The 16,316-nt window shown below is 43.1% G+C and overlaps 1 protein-coding gene across 2 annotated transcripts in view; it reads left to right on the top strand.

The window, feature by feature from the left end:
• RAB28 (RAB28, member RAS oncogene family) overlaps positions 1-16,316 on the top strand; it is a 326,361-nt gene that overhangs the window by 34,713 nt on the left and 275,332 nt on the right. For both annotated transcript variants that reach the window (XM_070757348.1, XM_070757350.1), the window contains exon 2: positions 6,602-6,698. In XM_070757348.1, the coding sequence (XP_070613449.1) occupies positions 6,602-6,698 (97 nt within the window). The remainder of the gene's footprint in view (positions 1-6,601; positions 6,699-16,316) is intronic.

The raw sequence follows: 16,316 nt of genomic DNA, 5'->3' as shown, positions 1-16,316 counted from the left end.
TTTTCACTTTTTATATAGATTTGGCTAGAAATATTGGGAATATCCTTTTGAAAAGCAAGCACATGATAGCCAGACAACTAATTTTATGAAAGAAATCCATTTTACTAAAAACAAGTATGTAATTTTAAAATTAACAGCATAATTTGTATATAAATTGAAATAATTAAACACAGCGGGGGGGGACATTTATGTGCAAAATAAATAAGTATCAATGTTTTCAGTTCAATTTTAATTTCATTATGTTCAGAAATGTTCAAACTGGCAATTCAATGCCAAAGTTATTGAAAATATTTGGAATTGAGGCTTAGAAATATTTATAAATGACATGCTTGAAAAAACGTGGGGGGGGCAAGGCTCTTTTATGAGCAAAATAAACAAATAAGCATCTTTTTTTTCAGTTCAATTTTCATATCATTATGTTCAGAAATGTTCAAACTAGTAATTCCACACCAAATTTAGTAAAATTGTACGTTGTTTGCAGGCAAAACTATATAAATATATTTTAGAAATAAGCCTTTCATTCAGATTGTCAATTTTTTGAAATCCCTTTTTGTTTTTGTCTTTATTATTTATGTATTTATTTTATTTATTGTTAGAGTTGAAAGGACCATGCAGGTCATCAAGTCCAATCCCCTGCCTGAGCAGGAATCCTAAAGCACCCCAGCCAAGTGGCAATACAATCTCCTCTTGAAAGTTTCCAGAGTTGGGGAGTTCACAACTGTTCCACTGGTTGATCGCTCTGACCGTCAGGAAGTTCTTCCTTACTTCTAGGTTAAATCTCTCCTTGGTCAGTTTCCAGCCGTTGTTCCTCGTCCAGCCCTCTGGTGCCCTGGAGAATAGAGTGGCCCCCTCCTCTCTGTGGCAACCCCTCCTTTTCTCTATGCTATCCATGCCCAGTTCCTGCAGTCTCTCTTCGTACGTTTTGGTTTCAAGTCCCCTAATCATTTTGGTTGCTCTTTTCTTCACCTTCTCCAGAGTTTCAATGTCTCTTTTGAAGTGTGGTGACTGGATGCAGTACTCCAGATGTGGTCTGACCAGGGTGTAATAGAGTGGTATTTCCCTGGCCTTGGAGTGTATCCCCCTGTTGATGGCTTTTTTGGCCATTGATGAAAATATTGAAGAGTACAGGGCCCAGGACAGAACCCTGTGGTACCCCACTGCCTACCTTCTTCCATGTGGATTTGTAACCGTTGAAGACAACTCGTTGCGTGCGGTTGGACAGCCGACTGTTTATCCATCTGCATGTGTTGTAATCTACCCCGTTTTTTCTAATTTGTGGATTAGGAGGTTGTGGTCAACTTTAACAAAAGCTTTGTTGAAGTCCAAGTATATGAGGTCTACTGCGTTGTGTTGGTCCACTGATTTGGTTATGGTGTTGAAAAATGATATGAGGTTGGTTTGGCATGATTTGTTTCTGACAAGCCCATGTTGGCTGTTGGATATAATGTTGTTTGTTTCTAGGTAGTGGCAAAGTTGTTTTTTAATTATTTTCTCCAGTATTTTTATTATTTATTTATTTATTGGATTTGTATGCCGCCCCTCTCCGGAGACTCGGGGCAGCTAACAGCGACAATAAAACAGTGTACCATAGTAATTTGGTATTAGAAATGATTAAAAATCCATTAATATAAAAACCAAACATACATACATACATACCATGCATAGAATTGTAAAGGCCTAGGGGGAAAGAGGATCTCAATTCCCCCATGCCTGGCGGCAGAGGTGGGTTTTAAGTTGTTTACAAAAGGCAAGGAGGGTGGGGGCAGTTCTAATCTCTGGGGGGAGCTGGTTCCAGAGAGTCGGGGCCGCCACAGAGAAGGCTCTTCCCCTGGGGCCCGCCAACCGACATTGTTTAGTTGACAGGACCTGGAGAAGGCCCACTCTGTGGGACCTAATTGGTCGCTGGGATTCGTGCGGCAGGAGGCGGTCTCGGAGATATTCTGGTCCAATGCCATGAAGGGCTTTAAAGGTCATAACCAACACTTTGAATTGTGACCGGAAATTGATCGGCAACCAATGCAGACTGCGGAATGTTGGAGTAACATGGGCATACCTAGAGAAGCCCATGACTGCTCTCGCAGCTGCATTCCGCACGATCTGAAGTTTCCGAACACTTTTCAAAGGTAGCCCCATGCAGAGAGCATTACAGTAGTCAAGCCTCGAGGTGATGAGGGCATGAGTGACCGTGAGCAGTGACTCCCGGTCCAAGTAGGGTCGCAACTGGTGCACAAGGCAGGTATATAATTTTTCCAGGTATAGAAGTCAGACGGATTGGTCTGTATTTGCCTGGGTCAGTCTTTTTACCTTTTTTGTGGATGGGGACTACGTCAGCTCGTTTCCAGTCTTCTGGAAGGTCTCCAGTGGTCCAGGATTTTTGATAGATGAGGAGAAGTGGTTCCGCAATGGTGTCTGCCAGTTCTTTTAGGACTCTGAGATGAAGTCCTTCTGGCCCTGGTGATTTATATTCGTTGAGCTCCCACAAGTAGTCCCTTATTGTGTTTTTCTCTATGTTGAGTTCGGTTCCGGGGTTATTTGTTGCAGACTTGCAGGTTGGTTGGTAGGTGGTCCCATTTTGTGTGAAGACTGATGCAAAGTAGGCATTGAGCAGCTGTGCTTTGTCTCTGTTGTCTGTGATGTCATTACCGTCTTCGTTTTTTAGTAGTGACTGTTTCCTTGATTTTCTTGTTGTTTATGTGCTGGAAGAAACTTTTTTTGTTGTCTTTGACTTTTGTTGCAAGGTATTGTTCGTGTTGGGCCTTTGCTGTTTTTGTTTTTTGTTTGCAGGTTTTGGCTGTTTGCTGATATTACACTTTGGTTATGAGTCCTTTCCATTTTTTTGTATTTGGCTTTTTTTTCTTTTATGTTGTCTGTAAGTTCTTTGTTTAGCCATGCTGGTTTCATTTCGGTTTTCCTGCTTTTCTTTTTTATGGGAATTGTATTGTTTTGGACGTCTATGATATTGTTTTTTAGGGCCTCCCAGGCTTCCTGTGTGGTTTTACCCTTTAGAAGTTCCTTCCAGGGTTTTTCCCCCAGGTTCGCTCTGAGCTTGTTAAAAGTCTGCTTTTCTGAAGTCTGGGACTCTAGTGGTTTTGGGTACAACAGTTGGTGATTGTAATATGTTGAATTTGAGGATTACATGGTCACTCTCACCCAGTATATTTGGATTTAATTTGTAGATAATGTATCCAATCTATTTTAATCTCCTTTTCCTGTAATTCTTGTACTGTAATAAGTTGATTGTTTTCATTCAATAATTGATCATAGGTTATTATTTATGTCCAGTGTATTTAGATAAATTATAGCCTCTGCAGGAGATATCCATCTGGGGATTTGTGGATAGTAATGTCTTTTAATTTTAAACCATATTTCTATTAAATTATTTCTTATAATGTTGCTCAAAGCAGCTATAAGATTTGTTTTTTGTCCTGAATAAGGAGTGCCAACCAAATTTTAAGTTAAAGCCTTCCAATGTTAATAATCTTTTCTCCCTAAGGGTTACCCAGTCTTTTATCCAGCTTAATGCAACTGTTGAATGATATAGTTTCCAATCCAGAAGTCCCATTCCCCCTCTAATTCTATGATCTTGCATTTTTAAAAGTTTTATCCTTCCTTTTTTCTTGGCCCATATGAATTTGTGGGTTGTTTTATTTAGTATATCAAAAAATCCTTTATTTAGCTTAATTGTGCTTGTTTGAAATAAAAATAGTAGTTTAGGAAGGACATTCATTTTTATTAGGGCAATCTTACCCCAAAGGGATAATTGGAGTTTAGACCATTTTTGCAGATCTGTGCCTATCTTCTGTACTAATATCTTCTGTGCATAATAATTATTTCTTCTTGAACTGCATTTTAGAGATAATATTATTCCTAGATACTTCACCTTTTTGTTGTACTAATACCTAAGATATTTTCTAATTCCTGATTCTGTTTTGCAGTCATATTTTTAGTTATTATCTTAGTCTTATTTTTATTGATTTTAAGGGCTACAACTCTTCCGAATTTTTCAGTTTTCTCTAATAAGAGGATTAAGAGTCTCTAAGGGGTCCTCCAAAATAAAAACAATATCATCCTCGTAAACTTAAACTTTAAACTCTTCTTTTCTCACTCTTAAGCCTTTTACTTCCTTTTTATTTCTTATATTAATTAGTATTGTCTCTAATGCCAATGTGAAAATCAGTGGTGCTCGGGGGGCATCCTTGTCGGACTTCCTTTTTTATTGTTATTTCTTCAGTCAAATCTGCATTGATTATCACTCTTGCTTTTTGTTCATTATATATCATTCTAATTAGACCTGTAAATTTTCCCCAAAATTTCATTGTTTTCAGTTCTGTGATGATGTATTGCCACTTGATTTTATTGAAGGCTTTCTCTGTGTCCACAAAAAATAAGAGCTGCTTGCTTTTCTGTATGTGTATTGTAATACTCTTAACATGTTTAAAATAGTTCTTGTGTTGTTTCTGATTTGTCTGTGAGGTAGAAAGCTGCTTTGATCTAAGTGAATACTTTTACTTAGAATTTCTTCAAATCTTTCTGCTATTATTGCAGCTAATATTTTGTAATCCTTATTTAGTAATGTAATTGGTCTATAATTGTGTCTTTAACATTATTAAATAAGTCAACCATTACTGGAGAGGCTGCTCACCATCCCAGTGGAGTGACTGCATTCCCAGATCACCACCATGCCTCGCCCCTGGTGCGTGGCACCAAACTCCTGCCATCGCCTCACCCCTAGGGCATGCCTAATTTGCAATAGTCCACAAGAGGATTAAGAAAAAAGGGCACACCTGATTAACGTACGACATGCCCCTAGGGTACAACCTGGATTAGTTCATTGGACCGTTGGCACCTGGTTAGGACGGGAAAGAAACTTATTCAAAGCCAGTTAGATCAATGAAAAATACCCTGCAAAGGGCTTGGAAAACATTATTCGCAGAAGGTAACAATGAAAGAGCCTGCAAGGTAAGAGCTGGGAAGATCGTTAGCACCTAGTTAGGGCTGGGGGGAAAAAGCTTTGAAAAAAGCCACATTCAAAGTATAACACAGCCAAATTTTCAGCCATTTTTAGGGAGGAAAAAGGTGCTTCTTATACTCCAAAAAGTATTTCTCCTGTCCATAGGCAAGCGTCTCAGGTTTCAGTTTGGTGGAACACATTACCAATATCTGGCAATGCCCTTTGGCTTATCATCAACCCCTAGATTGTTTATTAAGTTGTTAGTGGTGATTGCAGCAACACTATTCCAGTTCTTGTACAGTGCTATTTAGATGACATTCTGATACAGTCATCTTCCCTCGATTCGGCCCATTCTGACTTACACATGAACATCCAAGCACTGGAATGCCACAACTTCTCCATAAATTGGGAGAAAAGCCATTTGAGCCCCTCTACCAAAATTCTTAACTGAGGGGCTATCATCAACTTTATTGTTGGTAGGTGTATCTTTCCCCTGACAGGCAAGGGAGCATCTGAGATGACAATTCAGAGGGACTGGGTGGCCCCAATTGTCAATTTTTGAGCAAAATGGGACTTTTAGGCAAAATGGTATTAGCCTTCAATATTGTTCCTTGGGCCAGAGCCCATTTGAGTGACCTTCAGTGGTTTTTATTGCCCCTTCAGAAATCAGGCAGGGGGACATTGCCAGTCCAGATCACTGTTCCTTCATCGGTCTTGACAAGCCTAGACTGGTGGAGAACCCCAGCTCTGGCAGAGGGATCACTATTCTGGGAGCTGGAATGAGTGGTCCTGACAACGATGCCAGTCTGAAAGGATGGGGAGCCCACCTGGATTCTCTGATAGCCCAGGGAAAATGGTCAGCAGCGGAGAGCAGGCTCAGCATTAACATCTTAGAGTTGAAGGTGATCAGTCTGACTCTCCTTCACTTTGCACACACTCTCTCTGGATGCCATGTCCTAGTGAATTGACAGGGTGGAATGAGGTCCAGGGCTTTAATGTTGGTGGTAAGGGAGATCAATTTGTAGGGGGAGCAATTCCTTCTTTTGCTCCAGATGGATCACATGGCACAGACAACATCCAGGCCGATTGGCTCAGCTGGTCACAACTCGACCAGATAGAATGGAGGCTTCACTTGGAGTTGTTCAGCGAGATAATGCAAAGGTTCGGCAGACCTGTAGTGAACCTATTAGCCAGCTGGCTCAATGTGCAGATCACACAATTTTTCATGAGATTTCCCACCCTGGGGGTGGCGGACACGGATGCTCTCTGGTCATCATGGCCCAAGGGATTGCTTTATGCCTTTTCCCCGCTCCCTCTTATTCCACGGGTCATCCAAAAGATCTTGAAGGAATGGGCGGAGATTATACTGTTCGCTTCTTTCTGGCCACGCAGACCATGTTTCGGGGACCTCTAGTGCTGCTCTTGCTGAGATTGTCCCAGACTCGCTCAGCCAAGGGTCACTGCTTCATCCGGACCCTCAGTGGCTCAAACTAACCACTAAGAGCTGTGTTGGTGGGTAAAATTTTTGCAATATTACAAAATTGCTTTATTCATACTGTAAATAAAATAAATAAAATATTAGAAATAATAGAGTTTAAATTTATATTTTTTTGTTCATTGCTTCTGAATTAGATATAATTTTCTTTTTAGACCTCCTTAGCTACTCGTTTTGTTCATGATACTTTTGGAAAGCAATACAAGCAAACCATAGGACTTGACTTCTTTTTGAAAAGAATAACACTCCCAGGTAAGATGAAATTAGAATACACTATATAAAAACAGGAGTAAGAGTAAGTTCAGGCGAGCATGATAAAATTTAATATTTCATGAATGTGAACAAAACTTTGATGGAATAAGAACTTCTACCTTGGGCTGGGAGCTGAACTAGAAGAACTCCAAGGTCTCTTCCAGCCATATGATTCTATCATTCCACTAACAAGGTTCATTGCTAAATAAGTTGGTATCATTACACTATTTTATATTTTGCACATACTATTTGAGATTATTATATATTTGATTTGGAGCATGAATATGTAAATTCAGGAAAAGTAGAACCCTTTGGGACACATTAGTTCTGATATGTGAATAATTTCTTATGCTAGGCTATATGAAATTCCTGGCATTTAATAGACCCCAAGACAGTCATGAAAATACAATTTGAACATTCAAAATATCCAATTTCATAGTGTTAAGGAACTATTTTAGATGCTAGTTGTATCACGCTACAAGGAAAATGTAAAGAATTAATTCAGAAAGGCGGGCCACATCTTAAAAGTTTGTTTCTAAATTGGCAGTGGGAAAGAAGTACATTTGTAATTTATTTTGCAAGTATAAAACTAGTTGATGTAGTTTATAATGCTTTAACAAACTGAAATTCTACTTGCAGTCTCACGTGAAAATCTTGCTGTTATTATTGTGAGTGTTAGTATAAAACAAAGCACAGCTGAATTAATAATGCATAGGCTTGTACTTTTATCACCTTAGTAAAATGAAGATGGTGTCTTCTGAACAATAAATTAAATTAGAGCATCAGTAATTAAATCTTTAAAATATTTTAGTTATTTTTTTAAAAAAAATCAGATGTACAAATTTGTCCAGGCTTAAATAAATAATTACCCAAATTAATGGGTGGGACCTAGTTGCTCAGATTTTTTTGTGTGTGGGCGGGTTTGCCATGGATATAATTGCTATGGTATTGAATTCTGTGTTTGAGTGGTTATTTCTCCATGAACAAAATAGACTAATCAAGGGATATTAGCCTTGTTCTTCTAGAACAAAGGTGTGAAATGGTGGCCCATGGACAGGGGTGGGCTACTGCCCGGATGTGGGGACGACACAGTGAGGTAGCAAAAATGGAGCTCCACCCCAGAGCACCTAATTTGCACTGAAAGATGTTGAAAGAAAATGTAGGGCGTCCTGCATAAGCCACAGCCACATCGTGGTAGTAAAAATTTTGGTAGTCCTTCACTGCCTGTGGGCCAGATGTGTCACATACAGGTCACATCCACCCCAGCTCTCTGAAGGGAAAAACATCACAATACATCAGATAATGACAACGTGATGTTGCGAGTTTGACACCCGTGTTCTAGAAGTACAGGTAGTCCTTGACTTACAACAACAACTGTGTCCAAAATTTATGTTGCTAAGTGAGAAATTTGTGAAGTGAATTTTGCCCCATTTTATGACTTTTTTTTGCCATATTTGTTAAGTGAATCATTGTAGATGTAAATTAGTAACACCATTGTTAAGTGAATCAGGCTTTTCTATTTGTCAGAAGGTCACAAAAGATTATCATGATCCTGGGACACTACAAACATCATAAATATGTCAAGCATCCGAATGTAAATCATATCACTACAGGCAGGGATGGCTTCAAAACTTTTGCTAAAATTTTTGAAGCCATCCCTGTCCATAGTGATAGTGATTCTCTGCCCAGTTGCTGGGTGGATGTGGCCATGGTGGGTGTAGCCTAGTTGACCTGCACCATGGCGAGGGAGCATTTTTGCCCTCCCAGGCTCCAGAGGACTGTCTTACGTGTGAAAAATGGTCCTAAGTCAACTTTTTTCAGTGCCATTGTAACTTCAAATGGTCACTAAATGAACCTTTGAAGATTACCTGTATAAATATTCATAAATGAAAAGTCTATGTTGTATGTAAGATATTTTTATTTGCTAATCATATATAATATTATTATAAATATATTCTATGACTTATAGAAGAAGGTTAATATCCTTTAGTTTAGTTTAGTTTAGTTTTATTGGATTTATATGCCGCCCCTCTCCGAAAACTTGGGGCGGCTAACAGCAATCATAAACAATATACAATAATAATCCAATACTAAAAGCGAATTAAAAAACCCTTAATATAAAAAACCAAACATACATACAAACATACCATACATACAATTGTAAGGCCTAGGGGGAGAAGGAATCTTAATTCCCCCATGCCTGGCGGCAGAGGTGGGTTTTAAGTAGCTTGCGAAAGGCAAGGAGGGTGGGGGCAATTCTAATCTCTGGGGGGAGTTGGTTCCAGAGGGCCGGGGCCGCCACAGAGTAGGCTCTTCCCCTGGGTCCCGCCAAGCGGCATTGTTTAGTTGACGGGACCCGGAGAAGACCCACTCTGTGGGACCTAACTGGTCGCTGGGATTCGTGTGGCAGAAGATGGTCCCTGAGATAATCTGGTCCGGTGCCATGAAGGGCTTTATAGGTCATAACCAACACTTTGAATTGTGACCGGAAACTGATCGGCAACCAATGCAGACTGCGGAGTGTTGGTGTGACATGGGCATATTTAGGGAAGCCCATGATTACTCTCGCAGCTGCATTCTGCATGATCTGAAGTTTCCGAACACTTTTCAAAGGTAGCCCCATGTAGAGAGCGTTACAGTAGTCGAGCCTCGAGGTGATGAGGGCATGAGTGACTGTGAGCAGGGACTCCTGGTCCAAATAGGGTCGCGACTGATGCACCAGGTGAACCTGGGCGAACGCCCCCCTCACCACAGCTGAAAGATGTTTCTCTCATGTGAGCTGTGGATCGAGGAGGACGCCCAAGTTGCGAACCCTCTCTGAGGGGGTCAATGATTCTCACCCCAGAGTAATGGACGGACAGATGGAATTGTCCTTGGGAGGCAAGACCCACAGCCACTCCGTCTTGTCTGGGTTGAGTTTGAGTTTGTTGACACCCATCCTTTAGCTAGTCTATTCTCCTTGGAGGTAGGAGTTGCCAGTCAGGATGGGTTGTACTCGCATGTCCGAGTCAGGAAAGTATAAAAGATCTGGGACCGCCCATGAGCCCAGTTTCTCTGACTCACCTCTAACAGACAGTTTCGTGGCAGCACAACCTTTCCTACTGTTGACTCCTCAAATTGATTAGTAATTAATTTTGTCTTAATTAAATTGGAAATTCTAAATTGTTTAATTGGTTCCTTCACCGAGGGTGCAGTCGGGTGCAGTGACTTCGGTCCAGCCACTCTGTAGGCGGGCAAGGCCCTCAGCCTTCCCCACCATAAGGCTCCACTCCTCCTCCTTCGGCTGCTAGGGCTGCCTTGGAGCCTTCTCGCAGGCAAGCCATAGGCTAATTGAGGGAACTTCCCTGGTTACAGGGGGATCCCCATTGCCGGCGTCTCTCTAGCGGACGTGCAAGCCCTCGCTGATTAACAGGTCTCGGGGCTAGTTACAGTCCCGGCGCCAAGCCTTGAATTTTTTTTCTTTTGCAAATCTCGGATCGGTGTCAGGTTTTGGCACCCTGCCAAGCTTGCCACAGATTGTGCCGATAAGAGGTGGTGACGCAGCTAAATTTACAGTCTGCTCTGCTGCTTTCTTGCAGTCACGCCCACACCGATCAGTTTTGTTTCGGGCTGGGGGTGGAAGAACATCGCCTCAGAGCAACCCTAGGCAGCGATTTTAAAAGTTTTACCTGCCGATCGTTCCCCCCCCCCTTCCTGGCTTCCTAAACCACCGATTAATTGAAAATAAATAATTGAATACAATCCATCAAGGCAAGGTATCAGCCAAACTCCCTGGCAGCTACAAGAGGGGCAACAACCCATCTGGGCCTCCCTTCGGGATCCAGCCGAGGACAACCTTGCCTGTCTAAGAGCCACTAGATTGGCTTCCCTGGATTTCCTTCTACTTAGGATATCCACTCATTCAAGCTAGCCCAAATTTAGGCCTCATCCTTAGTCCCTTCCCTTAACTGGATTCAGATTCCCCCTTTTCATCCTCTTAACCTTCCTTTCCTGCCCTTCTCATGGCTGAATCAAACAAGACTGGGGGAAAGAAACCAAAAAGACCAACAGACCTACTCAGGAGGATCCTGACTCTATTACTGTAATTCCTGAGTCCATCTCAACTTCACAGTCATCCAAAATAGAAAAGCGTAGGGACAGAACCCTACAACGTCTCCACAAGAGGGCAGCTAGAACTCTCTCTCCTTCTCCTCCACAAATCTCCCATCAAACTGCATCCCCGGGCAATGCAGCGGGGGCTAACCCTCCCCTAGCTGCCAGCATCTGGGACCCAGCAGGACTGCCCAACCAAAATTTAAATTTGGGCATCTCCAGACCACCTCTTCCCCTTTCTCCCACTGTCGTTATAGCTTCTACCGCACCTCTGGCTTCCACTGCAGCGGATACTCGAACGGCATTGTCACCAGCTCCTCCTCCAGTTTCTTCTCTATCATCTCAGCAACCTCTGGATCCTGATACTATTCACAAATGAATTGAGGCCGCAGTCCAACGCAGCGTGGCTTCCAGCCTCGGCAATCTGACAGCTGTCAAACCTCCAAAATCTACGGGTGACCTCCCAACGGCTTCCCTCCTTCATCCTCCTTCCAATCTTTGTCTTATCCAGGACTCCTGGTCAGGTTCCTCCGATGAGGACTCTGACACTTCGGGCAAGGAGGTACCAGAGGAGGAACATGTTGAACTGTCAGATGATGAAACAGCCGCCCCTAACCTAGCTCTTTCAGCAGCTTTGTTTCCTATCGACCTTTTCTCGACCATTCTGCTGAAGGCGCGTACGGCTGCCTGCCTATCCGCTCCTACAGCTCCAGCTCAACCTTTGGCGACACAAGTGGAGACCCTCTTTCAGCCCTATACTAGGGAACAGGACGTTGTCCCAGCTCCTCCCCTCTTCGTTGAGACCATCACAAAACAATGCCTCAACCCGGCAATGAGTCCTGCACCATTCATTGTGGAGAGAAAATTCTTCAACATAGGCACGGAAGTATCCTCCTTTCTGAAACTTGGTTGTCATAGAGACGGGGAGGGGTAGATATCAAGGGGGGTTGGGAAGTGTGCAGAAGGAGGATAAGTTTTGATTTCCCAGGTGCCGGCGGAGACCGTTAGACGGGCAAATTCCTGAGAAGCCCGGGAGGAGCATCTTGGACCACCTGATGCGTCTGGACAATGGAGATTGGGCAGATACCCAACAAAAGGGTGGAAAAGGCCATTTTCTTCAGACTTTGCTTTTGATGCTTCAAGTTCTGATTTTGATAAATTTACTTTTAACTTTTAACAAAAGGACTGTTTTATTTGTCTGAATTCTGACCGACAGCCTTGACAGAATCCCTGCAAACAGACTGGTCCTCGTGCTGAACTTATGGGTGTGGGGACAAGGGATAAACCTTAACCTGGGTGGGATACTGGAAGGAAGTTAGTATCGGGAAGGCAACAGTGTAATCAACATGGCTGTGTTAATAAATCAAACCTTGAACGAGAGATTTGGATTGGAATATGATTTATTTCTCAGATTCTATTTGGGGTGCTGACATTATCCTGATATTCCTTTGCTATTGGGGACTTGAGCTCCTATCCTCTGTTTCCAAGCATGGGTGGAGAGAAAACTCAGGAAAAATGGAAGAGAAGGGATTAACCGAAAACCCTGCTGTGAAGGGCTTGGAATTCTCAACCCTGTTCCCTGGAGGGATCAGCAAGGCTTAAAAGTACAGGTGGGGGGGGGGGAGGTGAAAATGCCCTGCTTACAAGATTACCCCCCCTCAGGATCTGTCTCTCCTTGGAGCCGTGGGAGGCCAGGAGTATCTGGTCACAGAAAGTGAGGCCCAATTGAGGGCAGCTTGATCACCCCACTTTGATTGGAGATCTCTGAGAAGTCAAGCTGTTGACCGGTCTGAAGTTGGAAGTTCCCGGCCGGTGTCTCGCAGCCAGTCCTTGGCAGATCTCTCTGATTATGGACATATAAAAGACATATACACAACAACGCAAGACTTATATATCCCCTCCTCTCCTCGGCTATCTCCCCGACAGCCTCATTCAGTTCTCTTATATGGTAGTGTTACCTGTGGTATATTATTTGGTTTAATTATACTTAATTATAAACTTTTGACATGTAATTGTGTATCTAATCAAATAGTAGTAAAGTTCACATTTAAACTATTCTTTAGCTGAAATAATTTTTTTAACTTTGTTCCCTTATCATGCAGCAATCTTTGTATTCATTCTTTGATTCAACCATGTATAAAAATCTTTCCACACCTGGTGGTATTTTGTATCTTCCTGATCTTTCAGCTCCAATGTCAATTTATCTGCTCCTGCACAGTCTAACATTTTTTAAATCAAATTTCTATCATGTGGCAATGCTTCATTTTTCCAAAACTGCTATACATATTCTTGTTGCAGTTATCAAATGTTGAATCAAATAGTATTGTTCTTTTTTCATTGCTTTGTTAATGATATAGAGTAAAAATATTTCGAGTTTCATTTCCAATTTGATTTCAATTATTTCTTTTATCCAATTCTGTAACTTGTACCAAATTTTCTTAATTAATGGGCATGTCCACCACATGTGGAAGTACGAGCCATTTTTTCTCCACATTTCCAACAATTTGGCTTGAGGTTGAGGTACATTTTAGCTAACCTGGCTCATGGCATATGCCACCTGTAGAACATTTTTATTACATTTTCTTTATAAGGAGTAGATCTAGTCATTTTGTAGTTTGTTAGCCATATTTTTTCCCATTGGTGCAGGTGGATATTGTGCCCAATATTCCTTGCCCAGCCTATCCTTTAACAATTTCCTCTAGATTTTTATGTTCTAATAGTAATTTATATATATTTGTAATTCCTTTTTTATTTGGGCCTAGTAAAATTTTATCTAGTGGTGAATCCTGTTTCTGAATTCCATACTTTTCTCCGTACTGAAGGAGCGGGTCCAGCAGTCACATGGGTTGCTCATGTCCAATCCGGTGGAACTGAGCCTAGTGTTAAAAAAGCTTGCTGGATCCGCCCCTTCCCCAGAATTTGCTCAGTTCGCATATCCTGCGGTTGTATTGTGATAGCTCGTTCAACATTCTAACACCTTCCCTTTGATCTTTCCTTCAAAAGTAGTAAGAATTGTTTATCCTTATTTGTTTACTTGCACTAATAGCGCCAGCCGTTTGTGGCTCGGCTTTTTTCCTTGGGAGAAGTTGCGGTTTCGTTTTCCCCCGGCTGTTTTGCCGTTTACGATCCCCGCTGCCGCTTGTGGATTCCTTTAATCCTTTGGCCTGGAGGTCTTGGTGCAAGTATTGCTTCATTGATTTATTATAGTATTATTGTTAAAGGGCTTAAAAAATACCTCCTGCGGAGTGAGACGCTTCTTTCTAGTCTCCTGGACTTAGTCGATCGCTTCCCCTTTAAGAGTTCTATTACGGAGCGATTTTTCGGCGCGAAGGCCTTCGCGCCCTTTTTAAATTTAGGCCTCTCGTGTTGGCCTTCTGCCAGCCGCGTAGGCCTCAGTCCACCGCTTGGATCCCGGAGTGGGCTTTGGGACGCTCAGGCTTAATTCTCCACCGGCTAAGCCTCCAACCAGAGTGCCTTGGTTACTTTAATTTAAGTTTAGGGAGGCTGGCCACGCTGTATTTGGGGACACGAACTCTGGGTTTGCCCAGATTGCCCTCAAGTCTCAGCAGCTCCGAGGCCTCGGAGCAGGATCCATTCCTCTTGGGAAGTCTTTGAAATCTTCTCCCTAATTATTCAGTTATTTGGCTCAGCCTTGTCTTCTGTTAATTGTCAGACTATGGCTACTTTTCCCAAGAGAGGCACCACTCAAGGTCCCAGAGAGGCCAGGCCTACAGGCGATGAGATTACCAGTATCCCCCAGGCCTCGACCTCCTCTTCTTCAGGGGCCCGCCCCTCGACCAAGGTCACCAGGGCTGAGAAGAGAAGGGACCTAGCCCTACAAAAAATCCATGACAAATCAGCAAAGCGTTTGAAAGTACAGGCCCAAGTACTCAGTAGTCATGACCCCCCAGAGGCTTCTAACCTGCCTTCTTCTGGGGTCACTGTGTTATCTCTGGATGAGCCAAACCTAGACAGACCCCAACCTAACCTATGGGGAATAGGTCCAGAGGAACCAGATATTATTGAAGATTCCCCCCAGCCAGGATCCTCCCAGGCCTTCAGGGATTCTTCTGCCATTCCTGCTGATATTTCTAGTTTACCTCCTGAATTCCAATCTATTTTTTCAGTGTTATCCAAGGCCATTGATGCTAAACTCTCTACCATCAATGCGCTTCCCTTACCTCCTCCACCTCCTCGTCCCTCCCGCCCCTTGGGTTCTTCCCCAGCGGTTAGAGCTCCTATTCAGGATGAATCAGATTCCTCTCAGGACGAATATGAGGATATGGAGGAGGATGAGGACCCTTTTCAAGGCCTCTCAGATGATGAGGAATCCCAAATAAAGGTCCCTTCTCCAATTACTATTTTTCCTTCTCAATTGTTCAAATCTCTCCTCCTCAAAGCTAGAATTTCTACGGGATTGGCGGCCCAGGAGAAACAGGCCTCCACATCCACTGATCCCCCGGAGGAGAATTTACCTTACTTCACAGAGGAACAGGAGGATAACGAGGTAATTCCTATGCCTAAATTGTTTAAAGATGCCTTACTTAAGCAGTGGGATTTCCCAGCCTCTGGGCTTAATCCCTCAACCAAGGACAAAAAGTTGTACAAACTCTCCTCTTCCTATGAGGAGCTCCTATCCTTTCCTAAACCGGATGAACCTGTCAAGATCCTTCACTCGGCGGCTGCTGTGCCAGGCGAAGCAGAGGAAGTCCTCCGCCCAGAGGACAAGCGGATTGAACAAATGCTCAAAAGAGGATTCACCGCAGATTCCTGGGCCATTAAAAGTTCTGCAGCGGCTTCTTTTTTCTCCAGAGCCATGCTTCTGTGGCTTCGCCAACTTCAACAGCATATTCCTCCCGATGACTTGAGAGGTCAACAAGACTTCAACAAGGTCTTTGCAGCTGCTCAGTACGTGGCTGATGCCACTTTACAATCTACTAGATTTTCTGCTAAGTCTATTGCAGCTTCTACAACGGCAAGAAGACTCCTATGGCTTCGCCCTTGGCAAGCAGGAGTACGTCAGAAGTGGCAGTTATCTCTGGGACCCTTAAAGCGCGACCTTCTCTTCGGGGATCTTCTGGATCCACTCCTCACGGAAACCACGGACAAGAAGAAAGTATTGGGTCCAACCACCAAAAAGGCTACCAAAACGCAGTCCTTTCGTCGCCCAGGGCGTCAGCAAGATCAAGCGGCTTCCTATCAGAGATCTCCAGGTCAGTATTCCCCCCGCTTTCGTTCCCAAGGTAGGAACTCCAGGGGCAGAGGTTTTCGCTTCCAAAGGGGAGCGTCCTCTAACAGGGCTTCAAAAAAACCTAGGTGGTAGTTTTTCCTCGATTCCCATAGGTGGTCGCCTAGCCCATTTCGCCTCTAATTGGCGTCTCACCTCCAAGGACCCCTGGGTCATTGACACTGTTCAAACAGGCCTTCTTTTAGAATTTATTTCTCCCCCCCCCGAAACGTTTTATTTCCTGCCCTTCTCCCAGGTCCTCCTCAGATTGTAACCGTATGGAGGAGGCCATTTCCCAC

This window comes from Erythrolamprus reginae, chromosome 7 (assembly GCF_031021105.1).
Source record: "Erythrolamprus reginae isolate rEryReg1 chromosome 7, rEryReg1.hap1, whole genome shotgun sequence".
NCBI lineage: Eukaryota > Metazoa > Chordata > Lepidosauria > Squamata > Dipsadidae > Erythrolamprus > Erythrolamprus reginae.
This window is presented reverse-complemented; position numbering and strand designations above follow the sequence as displayed.